Consider the following 15,268-nt stretch of genomic DNA (forward strand, 5'->3'; position numbering starts at 1 on the left):
CACACAAATACAAGAGCATCACCCCCAGAAATGAACTATATTAGTTAAATTTGTCGATTCTTCTCACCTGTATAGAGACACTGCTATATGATCCTCCGATGACACCTGTTATGGCTAGCGGACTGTCTTCCTGAAATGCGTAGGAGCCATCTGGACAGATAAACTCAGTATCGTCCACTTTTGTAAGAGACGCCCTGACGAACTCCAGTGCCTGTTCCAGAGCATACGTGTCCCGCGAGCACGTGTCCAGGATATGGACGCCCAACACCACACCGGGCAGCAGACCCACGTCCATATTGATCTGATCGATGGCGAAGAGCATGGCCTCGAGACGTTGGATACCACGGTCTTCGTTGATACGGCCGCATTCGTCCATGCCCTGACCCTTTTCGTGGATGGGAAAGAGACCGCCCAGGACTAGGTCTCCGTCTATCTTAATTTCCCTGCGGGGAGAGTCTCCGCTGGAGAGCAGCACCCCGGCCCCCAGCAGCACCAGGAGAAGAGCTCGGACTGCGGACGACATCATTTAAGGGAAGACTGAAGAGGTGTGATGGTCAGGTGGGGAGAGAGAGGGTGAAGAGAGGATGTCAGAGACCGGAAAGAGGCATGAAGGGGCAGCAGGGAGTTCCTTCTGGATACTCATGGAGATCCACAGCATTGGATTTTGCCTTTGAGCTGCAGAGAAACAGACAGGGATAAATGACATATGTATAAGCTACACAAATAAATGTTTTACTGTACAATTGAGATAATAATATTAAAAGCAATGTAAAAAGAACTTTATGATACTTTGATATATGTCTGTACTAAAAAGTTATGTTATTGATTATAGGTATAGACGGTTTCATTGGACGCAATGCCTGGTCCGAAGTTAACTTCCAGGCTTTGTTTGGTTGTAATAACAATTTATTTTATATTAAGTTAATAATAATATTTAAAATGTATATTGATATTTCATTGTACTTTAAGTGGTATTAAATTATTTTAAAACTACTCAACAGTTTTTATACAGTAGATTCTTAGCGTAGGTCTACCCTTAGTTAAGTTTGCGTCACATAACATTTGCTTATGGTGTTGCTTCTGGAACCATCTATAAAAATGGAAAAACCTTTTTATATTTATGTTTTCCCATTGCTAATATCTTTATTTTATGAGAACAATATATAGACATAAAAACTACCCTTTTCTTTATTATTTCTGTGAACGTGTGTAGGTTTTATTTTAAAAATAATATGTTGCAACTGTGCAACAGAGTTGTCACTGACATCCTTACCTTTTTTTAAATGTTTTGTAATATTTGTCTGTAGTTTTGTAGTAAAAAGTATATTTGAAGAAATATACTGTATAATATATATACAATTCTTTTGAGCTTGTATTGAAATAATCAAATCAAATTAAACTTCAAATCTATCAACCATGTTACCTTTCTGAAGATGTATTTATTTTCTTATGTATTCAATTCCAATTTATTCAATTGTATTTTGCTTGAGATGGTATAATGCAATTTACAAACGCTAAATTGTTTAATATAATAGGAACGGCTTCCCGGACAGGGATTAGGTTAAAACAGGACTAGGCCTATTTGATATAAAATATATTTGAAGATATTTCAGTGCAAGGTGTTGTTGATCTAAACACCGCAGCCCCGGTTTCACAGACTAAAAAGGATGTGTGACCTGTCTTAACTGAATATAACTTGCCTAGAAATATCTTAAAATACGTAAGTGCCTTTGTTTTGTCTCTAGATGGACACCAGTAATGTCTTCTTCTAAGGCATTTTTATAAAAGCGACATAAATATCTTAATTTAACTACGGTGTAGTCCGGGGTTAAGCTACTGTGTCTGGAAACCGACCCATATTGTTTGACGTTTTTTTATCACTTTATCAAGCTGGAACAGACACCCTTTGTCAAGGAAAATATATTTTTCCTATATATCAACTGTCAATATTGTATATTTACATTGCATTGCATTGATGCTTTTGGCAGACGCTTTTATCCAAAGCAGCATTGTACTATACATTTGGTTTCTGACTATGTGCCATCCCCTGGGATTGAACCCACGACCTTGGCATTGCTAGCGCCATGCTTTATAATTATATAAAAATGTATGTATGTCTATTAAATAATTACATATATTTTTAAAAACATACATTGCAGTATATGTAATAATACATAAGAAATACTGATAATAAAAATATTTTCCCGTATACTTTTATTTCGAACTGATAAAACTGTTCAATATAGAAGACATGAGAAAAAGTTAAGCATAATTCAGGCTCCCTTGTGTTTTTTTTAGGGCCAGTGTGTTCAGCTCTGTAATCACAGTTTACCGTTAACAGCTGAAAGAAGATTCTGTTGAAAACAGGCTGCCAAACACAAAAACAAATTTCAACAAACGCACCCATCACCAACTCCCCCGCGTCTCCCGAACCCTTACGAACAGATTTGTCGAAACAGACTCTGAGTATGGAAAACACCCAAGAATGATAAACTCATCAGCACAGAAGCTCAGAACAACTGCTGAGGTGAAGACGTAAGGTTTGAGAAAAACATCTCAGAGGGGGGGAATTCGCCAGGAAAGAACTGCATCCGCTGATGTTTTAGCACCTGTTTTCTCAAGCAAAAAAACACACGGTGCTAAGTCTTGTACGTCATGTTTTGTAGCATCTTTTAAATGAAGATTAGTGTTTCTTCACTTTCGGAAACGCCTGGATTTTCCCATTGTTCACTTGGAGCTCAGATGACAGAGTTATGAAACGCTAATTAAATCTTAAACCTACGACTGTTAGAAAATCCTACAGATTTAGTCACCGGATAAAAAGCTGAGAGCTGAGAGCTCGACCAAAGAGAGAAAGTTATCTGGCACTAATTGATGTCGGGCGTGTGCTTCATTAGCCGTAAAACACTGAACCCATAGGATTGATATCTAAACCTTGGTTTTGATCTTTGGGCTTGCAAAAAACAAACAGCCATAATCTGATTTCTTTTCCCTTTCGGAACGGTGGGCGAGTGGGAGCGATGGAGGCGGGGGGATGGATTCACAAAGTGTGCGAGATGGCTCCAGAGCTCTGGCAGATGCACAAAGACTCTCAGCTTGGCCCGGAGATGGGCTTCAGGGCTGGATAACCCTCCACCGCAGTGATGCTATCTCCACCGCACAACGCAACACAAAGCACAACATGAAGGCCTCTGGCAGCATCACACCATCGGCAGCTTTAGTCATTATTTTCCACTGTCGCGATTCAGTCTACCAGCCACACAGTAACAATGGTGCCCTCGCTGAGCGAGAGCTGCGCGGCCGCCATCGATTTAAAGCGTCTTCCTCTTTCTCCCGAGACACCAGCGGGGGATCTGGTGGGCCGGGGGAACGGGAGGGAGACGGCTTTTCAGAAGTGGACTGGTGTCTTTTTACACATTGAATCTTTGTGAATACACAAGAAATGTGCGCCTGTTTCCCCCTACATACACCCTGATGCTGAGCATAACTCACAGGTTCACGTGTGGATCTGCCTGAGTTGTGTTTGTTTAATTAGAGACACCGTTGAGGCTTTTATCTGTATTTGAAAGAAATCTGAATCAAGACCATAGACATACTAAGATCTAACAGTCAACATCAAATCATGAGACTGTTACTAACTTTCTTAAAGGAACAGAACACTCAAAATAAAAAAATGATATCAATCGAAACTTGTGTGTTGTATTTTCTGTAGAATAATAAAAAAAAAACTAAGAACTTTTATGTTTTTTAGTTGTTTAATCTTATTTAATACTTATTTTACTTTATTTCTTTTATTTTATATATACTTTTTTTTTGTTGTGTTCATAATTTTAAGTCACCTTAAAGGTACAGTGTATGAAATTTAGCGATGGGAAACTAAAGCAGTTTGTCAGTCTAGAGCTCCTGTAGAAACAACACGGCAAATTCAATGCAAGACGACAGTGTATGTAGAATAGATAGAAATATCTCAATAAAAAACATAACGCTTCCTTATATAAGGTCTTTAAACACATTCACTTCATTGTGGACTAACCAATCCCTTCACCCCACCTAAAAAAATCCTCAGCTGGGACCCCCATAAGACTTTGAGCAGTGGAAAATTAAATCAGTGAGTTAAATTGAATAAGTCTACTTTGTAAAGAAATCAATAAGAGTGGTTTTGTGGACAGGGTCAACTAATTCATTGAAACATTGGACACAATAGAATGATTTGTTGTGGAATAGAACGTCACTTCTGTCATTAATTATATATTGCAACAGGTCTTCTTTTTGCTTAAGTTAAAAAAACATCTTACAGGTGATGAGTAAATAATATAATTGTTTTTGTACTATTCCTTAATTAAATGGTCTTACTGTGCACAATTTACGGTGCATGTTCTTGCATGCTGTTCGTCCTCAAATAATGCTAAATTTGCAAACACCATTTTATGTCGACTCAGTATGTGTCATGTTTAATTCAATATAAAAGCACCAAATTATAAGCTTATAAATGTAAATATGTTTGTCTTAAATCGGTGAGAATATAATAACCAGCTGTACGTTATCGTACACAAAGGGAGCCTTAATGCAAAATTGATGCTAATGAATTATTTACATATTCTACCAAGCTGGCATCTAATTTTAAGAACAGGTGTTAGCATGTGAAAAACTTCTCAAAGAGGGCCAATTAATCACATTTGATAGCCATCCGGATTTTAGGGAGATAATCATTTAAAACCCTTGAGTTTCGCTCATTAAAAACCAAATTCAAACAAGTTATTTTATTTTTAAACAGGCCGTCTCTTGAGTCACGGCTCTAGTGTGCGCTACACCTCAATACAGAAAAGGTAACCCAAGGTCAGCTTTTTGAAAATGAGTTATGATATTCATCCAGACCGTCATTATCAATCTAATCAAAACGCTTAGATTTTGACAAAACACAGTATTAACATCTCGGTGAAGGGAAGTCGCAGGCGTTTTCGTTCCCTCCCTCAGCCACCTACTGAAGCCTGTCTTTAAACAGTTCCTCTTGGCTAATCATGTTAATTAGGTAAGAGGGGTACGAAAGAAAAGCGGTACGGGGCGTTTTTGGGTGCAGAGAGGCTCAGGAATTAATTGGATTTAGCTCGCAGGCAGTTCCTTAACAGCATGCTTAAATCAAACAGTCAGCTCGAGAAAATCAATCCCACAATCCTGTGCCAAAAAAAGAAAGGGAAAAAATATCAAAATTCTCTCGCTTATGTAAGCATCACGCTCTTCATCCGTGACAACGATGTAATTGTTTTGCTTGCTACAAGGTTAAAAAAGGAACTATTATTTGGAGATGATCTTTAATGAAGACAATCTTACTCCTTCTGGAACAAAATGCCTTCTACTAAATGATATACTTAGTGTTCAAAAGTAATATTTGGTATTATCAATAAGGAAGGCATGATGAGAGACTTAAGGATTTGTGTTGGCGAAGTCATGATAGTTTTTAATTTGAAATTTGAGTTATTTAGTAAATATGATGTTGTCACTCTTACACAGGTGAGGTTTTGCAAGAATAACAATTTCAACAGTGTGGTCTGCTCGGCGCATGCAAATAAGTTCTCTGGAGTGAAAACATATCAGTGCAAATAAATAAAAAACACTTTAAAAGAACACACAAATGTAATGTTTTGATCAACAGTGTATGAATTTATAGCTGCCACAGAGGTAATTTGTAGATGTACATGTACGCTTTCAAAGAAACTTTAAACAAATCATAAATTTTTTAATACTCAATTTTAACATATATTCACTTGCTTGCTCACAAAATGTAATGGCTTTTTTGTCACTTAAAAATTTTGTACAAATATTTTTTCATATACTTTTTATATTTAATATTTACAAATCATGATTTGTCTCAGAATGTCACCAGAATTCAAAGCACCTCAAACCTTTTCAAATACACCATCTATGATTTTACACAGACTCCATAACTCCCAGTACAGACAAAAATGATTTACTGCAGCAAAATTAGAGCTTGCGATTGGCTGACACATTTGACATCGTCCAATCATTCATCAGAACTTGCATTTGCCAAGTTGTAACATGCACAAGATCTTTGATAACTCGTCCCCTTTGTGAATTTCTCCTTAGATGATGAAACGCACCAAACGAGACGCCGGAGAGTCTTAACCAGCATGCCAATCGATTCATCTGCCAATCAGCAAACAGATCAAGGGAGGACATTACCACAGCACACTGTATTGAGCTATAGCGCATGCTTTAAAAATGGAGACAAATTACATTTTATTCGCCCATGCGTATGATAACAGATACAACTCATTACGAATCTCTGTTTTCATCTAAATCTGTTTAAAGTCATCATGTGAACTATAGTTGAGGTCATCCAATCAGGTCTCTGGGTTTGTACAGAATCATTTCATGACTTCAGCTCAATCTTTTTCAATCTAAAAAATGCTGGGTTATTTCAAGCTAGTGTTGGGTAAAAAAGAGACGAACCCAACCGCTGGGGTATATTAACCCAGAATTGTAATATTATTTGATGCAACAATAGGTTAAAACAGCCCAGCATATAGGTACGATGCAACCCAGCATATGTAAAATATAATATTTTTTACATAAAATATAATATTTGATATATTTTATAGGCTATTACTTTTTCCGGTGGAAACACAAAAGAAGATATTTTGAGAAATGTCTCAGTGGTTTTGTGTCCATACAATCTACGTCAACGAGGACCATTGTGGTTTGGTTACCAACATTCTTGAAAAAATATCTTCTTTTGTGTTCTGCATTTTGTGACATAAATGTAAAGAAATTATGAAAGAATTTGTATCTTTGGGTGAACATTCCCTTCAAGTATAGTAATATAAGTATGACAAAAAAGTACATTGACGTGTGTTGTGCATATAGTATGTTTCTTAAACAATGTCTTTAGGTACACTTTCCCACAATCAGCGTTGGGTTCGGAGTACTAAACCTGAGACCTGACACCACAACAAGCCTGATGGATCAAGCACCACTAAAGGAAGTAGCTATTCACAACCAAAGAGCTCCTCATTTGTTTCCCATGTAGCTTAATCTCATTTGTATGCTGTCTGTTTGGGGCTGTGGTGGCCAAGAGTCTGACCTGTTACTTCAAAGACCAGAGGTTAAATCTCACATGACCATTGTGCTTTGGAAGAAGCCACATATTGTTATCAAAGTTGCTTTGCAAGATGGACTCTGAAATAAATGTAGGCTATCGCAAAAAGCTTTAAATGAGTCCCTAAAACCAATGAAAAGAAATGGCATTTAAAACCTTGAAATTATTCTTGTAAAAATGTTATTATTCCTCATACTTTGTAAAATATAGATACATAATATATAGATACGTAAAATAGCAAAAATGAAAGTGCAGGAACAAAAGATGCATTCTAAAAGCGAATGCTCACCTAGACCTGCCTGAAACGCCTCGTGTAACCACACCCCCACAAATCTACGTCAGTTCGTGGTATGATGTGACTAAGACTGCCCAAAAGTATACGCAAGTAAGGTGTGTGTACCTGTCAGTTCCTGAACCTGATGTTTCAAATATGGTAAGAGGCGTTACATTTGCGTCACACTCTTGCAGTATTCCACCAATCACTATGCACAGGTTAATTGGCCAATCATAGCACACCTCGCTTTTTAGAGCGATGAGCTTTGTAAAATATCTGGTCGTTTCAGAGGATGCACGGTATGTGGAAAATACAGCTTTTTTAAACGTTAAATTGTGTGTACACAATTACATCTAAAACAAATTATAATATTCGCTTTAGCCCTTTTATCAGCATTTTTGTATTGTGGCCATTCCAGGCCAGTGTCTGTTGAAATTCAACAAAATCCATCCTCAGGAGTGACAAAAACATCCAACAGCAATGTGAAAGACTGACAGCATGATAATACAACTTTGAACTTTTAAATATTATTACTGTTGTATTGTTTAAAAGTGAATATGAACTCGTTTCATTGCAATATTTGAGGTCGGATCAAATACAGAGCATCTTATTTTACCTGTTTCCTTAGTTTTTATTTTCTGCAAATAAATGCAAATCAAAACAACATTTTTATTTCGAATTTGGGAGAACTATCCTTAGTTCACAGAATGAAACAAAAACGGTCACTAAACACACACCTATTGTAGTAAGTTAAAAAATTTGATTGAGAAGTGATTTTGAAATTGGTCACTTCATTTTTTCTGTGGCTGTATACTAAACGATGGCTGTTTGATGATAGATGCATTGTAGATTAGAGAATACCTTTTGAAAAGCCATAGTCGAGGGACACAACAATTCTCAACAGGTAGTGGTCTAGCATTTGTTGAAACCAGTAACTTTGTATTGGCACATATTGCATTATTGCTCCTTTATGACATATCGCTTATTGCTCCTTACACTCTTTGTAAGTCACTTTGGATAAAAAGACTGTCTGCTAAATGACTAAATATAAATGTGGATGAAAGCGTCTGCTCAATGACTAAATGTAAATTAAATATAAAAAATGCATCTACAGTATAGCAGATGTAAACCACTGATCCACAAACAAACCGCTGAGCAGCGGGAAAAACTCCAAACACAGCAAATCTAAACACGAGGACAAGTCCTACAAGACCAAGTGACCTACATGGTGTGTTTTATCAAGTCCTTGAGTAGAACTAAGGGAACGGCACATTTCCAGAGATTAGAGATTATTATTTTGTATAGTGTTCTGTGAATTAATGGGACAGTTTAACTTGAATGGTGAGAGGTCTGTGAGGCATTGAAAAATGGGAAAGTGACATCACATAACACTTTTATCCTAACACTTCACCTTTAATATATCGGCTACAAAGAACGGCTCAACTTTGTTTTGAGGTGAGCTGCCACTTTAAACTTCTGTTTTGCAATGAAAAATAGAAAAGCATATGGCTTCAAAATGACAAGTAAATGTTTTTTTGGGACGAGGAACTTTTCCTTCAGAGATTCCAGAGAGAGCGAGTATGTCAGGATGCTGTGACTCAGCAGGGGACGCGGCCCTGCAGTGGCGACTTCCAGAAGTTCCCTCAGAAGCCACAGGCTTGAGCTGATAAAACACATCATTTATTTAGTCACACTCACACAAAATAGATCAATCTTCTCACACAATCAGCAGCGCGCTCTTCGAGAACACAAAAGTAGTTTCGTTCAGTTTGGGCAACACGCGCAAACTTTTTCACTCAAACTGCGATCCCTCCTGCCAAGCCGTCGCTGTCAGTAATTACTATCATTAGAAAGTTCATTCCAGTCTGGGAGAGATGTGCGTTACGCTATGTTTAACATCTTCGGTGCTTGAGATGTTGTCTGGTTCAGTCACTCAACATCAATTAAAGTGAATTTTAAGGGAGATACTTCATCAACACTGCAAAACTGAATAAAATAAATAAGGTCATAAAACACGCTGATGTTGCATTCTACAACACAAACAGAAGAAACAAAATGAATGAAAAAAATCTTCTGCGGTGAAAAATAAATGTGCTAAAATGTATTTAAAATACATTTAGTTTAGGCTAAGTACACTACTAATCCATTTACATATTAAAGGAATAGTATCACTTTTAAAGATATTACTTTATTACTTAATTACACATTACTTTTAAAGGAATATAAAGATTAAAGCTATTTTAATGGCTATTTGTAACTAAGCCGTTTTGGGTCACCATTGTTTCCAATATGTAGTACAGTAGTCGTTTCTCCTACTAAAGGAGTCAATAGATATTTAAATATATGCTCATCTTTTCTTCGCAAAAAATATATTTGTCAGGTCCGAAAACTAATCGACATAAGCCACAACTCTCAGAACTCTTGTTTACTTTCATGCTAATTGTGTGTTTAAATCTTGTTCGTGGCTCGGTTTGCTTTGTCTACGGGAACTTGTAGAGATCTGTATAATATACAACTATTCCGCAGAAACAGCGTCGTTCCTCTGAAACCGAAAAGAAACTACAAAGCTGTTCTTTTTGCTCAGAAATGGATTTACTTGGCAGCGAGTGGGACTGGCAGACTGCTGAAATTTCTGCATATCACTTTCTCTTTCCTTCTGCTCTGCGTGCACAAAGCAGACACACTCGAACATCTCTTTATTGATTTGATGCATGACTTATGTAACAGAATTGCTGTTTTAAAGAGGCTAGCCTACTTAAAAAAAATATTTTCAGTGGGAACGCACACTCTGGCTGCCTCTATGCCGGGCATCACTTTCTCACTGTGAACGATATCACAATGAACTGTCAATGGAAACATGCTTCAGGTAATTACAGAGCGCTTATACCATAAGAGGGACGCGCTTTGAAAGTGCATCCGTGTGCTGTTTTTGTGTACGTGCGCAACCACAAGAGCAACATACGCCGCATTGATGACATCTTTAGTTTACAGCTCCATACTCTTTCCATATTAATGAATATGAAGTCAAGGCGTTTGAAAGCTTGATAGGGCCTTGGAGTCTCTCACTGAAGCAGAATTTCTAACAGAGCTCTGCACCCAATGGCTTCGTCGGGGGAGAAAACGCAGTCGTCTAACAAAGGTAGATTTGCTAAGCTTAGAGAACACATGCGTGGGAGGAAAAAAATATAAGCAGTCGAGATTCTTCAACGCTTATGGAGATAAACAGCACACGCATCACTGCACAAATACTTCAACCGTGGTTTACGTGTTTGGATTGTTTTGGATTGTTCGAATGTGCAGATCTTTGGTGACATGATCCAAAAATGAAAAAAGATCCAAACAGAACTGCGCTTCAGGTGATCAAAACATTACATTTGTGATATCCTTTTTAAAAAGGTTTTTATTTATTTGCACTGATATGCTTTCAGAGAACTTATTTGCATGCGCCGAGCAAACCACGCTGTTGAAAGACTAATTATTATTATACCACAATGCGTTTCAGCTATGCACCATCAATTCAGTTCCGTTCTAATGCAAGAACATTCACAGCACTGAAAGTCACTGCACGTCCTTCATTTAAACACACACAAATGTCTAAACGTGTCAGTGGAGAAAAGCACGGTTGTGCACACATGCATAAACTTGGATATCCCAAGAGACAGTTTCACTAACAACTTGGATGAATACTTATTAGCAGAGGCTATAATGTGCACTCATGAACATGTGCAATTTTATTACAAGCTGTAAGCACTCCAAGGCATGGACATATATGCATGCCTATAGAATGTGTGCAAAGAATAACATACACACAGTGCATATTAATAGTCGTCCAGCTTATTCAAGGCCAACTTCTTCAGTCCAACATAACTCTGATTTCAAAGCACAAAGAGTGTGCGCACACACTCAAACCAGATTTACATTGCTGATTTTCAAAACCAGATATGTGTTAGGTTGACCAATTCATCAACGCATTAAATACATATCTTTCTTATTTATAAAAAATGCAAATGCTTTGGCGTATTTTGAAGTACATAGTAAACATTAGGCACAAAACATTAACATATCAAATACATGCATCATAACAGACGTTTAATGACGCATTCTGTACACGCAACCCAGACGTTGAACGAGTGTTTGTCTATGTGGAGTTGAGTGAAAGTGAGGTTCTCTTCTAATGTGTGCTTTGTTCTGTTGCGTTCTCCTGGTTACCTACTTCTGCTAATTGTTATTCCATACGAGTTAAAGCCCCATCTCTGTTGCGCGCAGAATATCAGCACATCATCAAGCTTTACAACCTCACATCCCACTATAACATTCATTGCTCCAGCGTAACGCAGATATTAAAATTCAGCGCAGACCCCCGACGCAATAAATTATGAATCATCCTCGTCTTTCTCTCTGGTTATCGTTGAGATCCAGGTGAAATCTAAAGCAAAACAACCACACTGGTGATGATGACACTGGTGTACAAGAACGTGTAAAAGAGAGACGCAATTAGTCCATCAGCATCTAAAGGGACTTACAGTAAACTTACACTAGTTCCCATCTGGGCACCTTGGGAGGTTGTGCGCTTTGATCAAGGGCACAATGATGGGTTTTGTTCACACCAGTTGCCCTACAGGTAACACGCTTTGGAGACCCTAAACAAACATGCAAACATGAAAATAAACATGGTATCATAATGAATATGCGACCCAGAAGTTCAACGAAACTTTTGTGCGTTTTCATCTTCAGTTTTCCTATAATTTAACAAAAAAACGTTGTTTTATGAAATTCACAAACATCGTAGTTTTGGGATGTCTTTACGCACAAGAATGAACAGATATCAGAATAAATTAAGCACATTACCTTTCACCAAGAAGTTTTGATTCTCTTTAGAGTGTTTACGTTTAGCAAAGACGCACTTCTACGCATGGCGTTCGTGGAAACTACGACACAAAACCTGCCATGATCGATCTTATGCGAGTAAAGCCATGCAACGCAAAACTTTCCTGTGTAGTCCTATCATTAGAAAGTGTCGTTTTCTCTCCGAACCTGTAACATTTAAACCATTAGGCTATGTAGACACGAAACAATTATTGTCATCAAGTTTTATGCACATTCTTACGCATTACTCATAAATGAATGATGCCACATCTACCCGCAACGCGATTTATAAAGCACATTGATCTACAGCATTATGTCAGGCTATTTTCTTTTTGCACGCACCCTCTCCATTCTGATAAAACAGCAGCAAACCTCATTCAATATTCTGCGTGAAAAAACTCCCCCTAGGTTACCTTGGTTAGATATTCCTTTTGTTGGCAATCGCGCATTTTCCCTCTTCTGTGCGTTATTTCAAACTGTTCCTTAACTCCGTTAGTGTGGGTCCGCAAGTGGGGAGCGCGGCAGAGAAGCTGACAGCACTCCTCTCACCCATCGGAGAGAGAGAGAGAGAGAGAGAGAGAGAGTGAGAGAGAGAAATTCTGCCGTTGCTGTAGAATACACGCGTCTGGCGTTCGGGATGCTGCCTCGCCTCAGGATGCTTCTGTCTCCTAGCAACAACAATCGATCTAGAGAGGATGAATTTTTATTGGCCAAAGAAGGGAAAGTCACCTTTCAACAATTAATACGAACTGCACGCTCAAACGGACATGGAACAGTTACCTTTATAATGCATTAAAAAGTGCAAGGTTAACAGAGAGAGAGAAAGAGTGTGTGTGTGTGTGTGTGTGTGTGTGTGAGAGAGAGAGAGAGAGAGAGAGAGAGAGAGAGAGAGACTTTACCTGAAAGAGCACACGGTCAGGGTCTCAGGTGTGCTGTATGCGGTCACCTCGGCACTGATATTATTTGTCTGGCTATAAACAGTAATTTATTATATTAACACATAGATCAAGATTTCAAACATTAAAAGCATTTAAAGTTTTTATGCTTTAATGCTAAAATGTAAACAATAAAGGCCTTGTCATAAAATGTATTTAAATGCAACAAAACACTGACTGGTTGTTGGTGGGGGGTATCAACTGCTCTGTGTGGACAGCACTCAGCCCACAGCAGTACGCATTTATGTTAGACATGCAGCCAAATCACATTCATTCAGCATCCATTAATAGTCACATCTCAGATCTCATTAACTAAACAGAGATTACAGTCATCTAATGTCTCTGTTAAGATAACTTATTTAATATATGCAATCTGTCATATCATAGTGTGTTTAAACACTCCTGTTTCATTGTGTTGGTCCTGATATTTGTAGATCTGTAGTTGGATTCTGTCGCTTTCATGCTCTGCTAATCCCTCCATTCTGCCTCTGCCATGTCATCGTGTGTCATTAAAATGCAAGTATTTAAGCCTGTGGTTCCCCTCGAATGGACTGGAATTGGACGGGCCAGAGGCGCGTGCGTGAACCGTTCTGCCTATGTCCACGCTCAACAGCGTGAAAAATACGAAATGTTAATTTGGGAGAAATGCAATAATTGATTCGCTATTAATTATTCATGCCACTTTTCTGAGGCTAGTGAGGTGTGGCGTAGAATTTGAAAATGTGGATGTCTAATTCCTGTATTGTAGGGAAGCAAGTAATAATTACGTGTGCGTGTGATAAGCTTTTTGGCATGCAAGGCGGAGTGTTTTTTTAATGTCGTACAAGAACTGTTGTCAGCCGGATCACACACGAACACACACATCGAGGTTTGTTTCACTATACCAACCCCACATAGACTTTCATTACATTCCTACAAGAAGATATTTTCTTTTCACTCCCCATCTCTAAACCTAACTCTCCCACAACCGACCTGTGGACATTATTAGATTTAGATCAAAACACGATTTGTCTAATTTAACCTTTTAGAAATCACATAAAATGGCTGTACGAAATGTTTTTAAACAACTTTAGCTTTCATAAATATAAACCAGTTTTTCAGTGAGTTCATATGAGCTATACATGCGTGTATCATCATGCACTAAACACATGTCAGCTTAATTTTACTTACTGACTCCAAAAACACTTATTAACATGATTCACATCTAAACGTACATAACAAATTGGTGGCCTAGAAGGGATATTTCCGGCATTTAAATGGTGACTGACCTCTAATGGTGTATGTTTTAGATGAGAAACGAGCATCGGGGGAAAGTGAATAGGCAACATTTATTAATACCACACCAGGGCTGTCTCTAAACAAATGAGATTTGAGAGGAATTATTTCAGCAAGGACCCTCCGGGGTACGCTGTTAGACCTCCCTCACTCTCACTTTTTCTCTCTCTCACGCAGTGTCCTCTAAAAGTGACAGATAATCTAACAGGCCATTTACAGCTACATATGAGATTTACAAATGCGCCTGCGTTATTGCATGGGGATGCATGTTGTTGGGAATGAATTGTGACTTCCAGATGGAAGACTTTTATGAGTCGCCAATGTGAATTATGTAACCTCCATGTCATTGCTTAATATGTCTATTGAGGCATGTAATCGCAGATTTTATAAGTCCTCGCTGCGGTTTTCAGAGGTGGAATGTGTGGCGTTTATACAAATGGATATGTGAATGCATGCATAATGATCGACAAACAGGTCTGCGGGCAAAATTTACTAAAATTACAGCGTTTAACACAACATGCTGTGAATACTGAACATAATTCATCAAGAACCCCATGAAGATAACATTGTTATTTTGTGCGTTTTAGTACATGTCTGTTAGCTATAGTGTACTCCTAAAAGTCAACTTTAAGCAAACAAACACATTTTAGATTTACAGTTTTTTGCCTCTAGCTAAACAAAACAAAATATGGAGGCTATGACTCATCAGCTCATCAGTGTGGTAGAAAAGTTATGCCTGTACGTGACAAAAAAATTATAAGCTGTTTAAAAAATGCGTCAAAGGTATAATCCAATCATATATTT

The 15,268-nt window shown here is 38.0% G+C and overlaps 1 protein-coding gene across 1 annotated transcript in view; it reads right to left on the reverse strand.

Annotated features, from left to right (window-relative positions):
• The window catches only part of grm3 (glutamate receptor, metabotropic 3), a 35,329-nt gene extending 22,541 nt beyond the window's left edge, over positions 1-12,788 (reverse strand). The window contains 3 exon segments of the mRNA XM_056766460.1: positions 68-675; positions 11,923-12,028; positions 12,668-12,788. Of these exon segments, the coding sequence (XP_056622438.1) occupies positions 68-526 (459 nt within the window). The 5' untranslated portion in view covers positions 527-675; positions 11,923-12,028; positions 12,668-12,788.
• Positions 12,789-15,268: the final 2,480 nt, after the last annotated feature.

Source organism: Triplophysa dalaica, chromosome 14 (genome assembly GCF_015846415.1).
Source record: "Triplophysa dalaica isolate WHDGS20190420 chromosome 14, ASM1584641v1, whole genome shotgun sequence".
NCBI classification, from domain to species: Eukaryota; Metazoa; Chordata; class Actinopteri; order Cypriniformes; family Nemacheilidae; genus Triplophysa; species Triplophysa dalaica.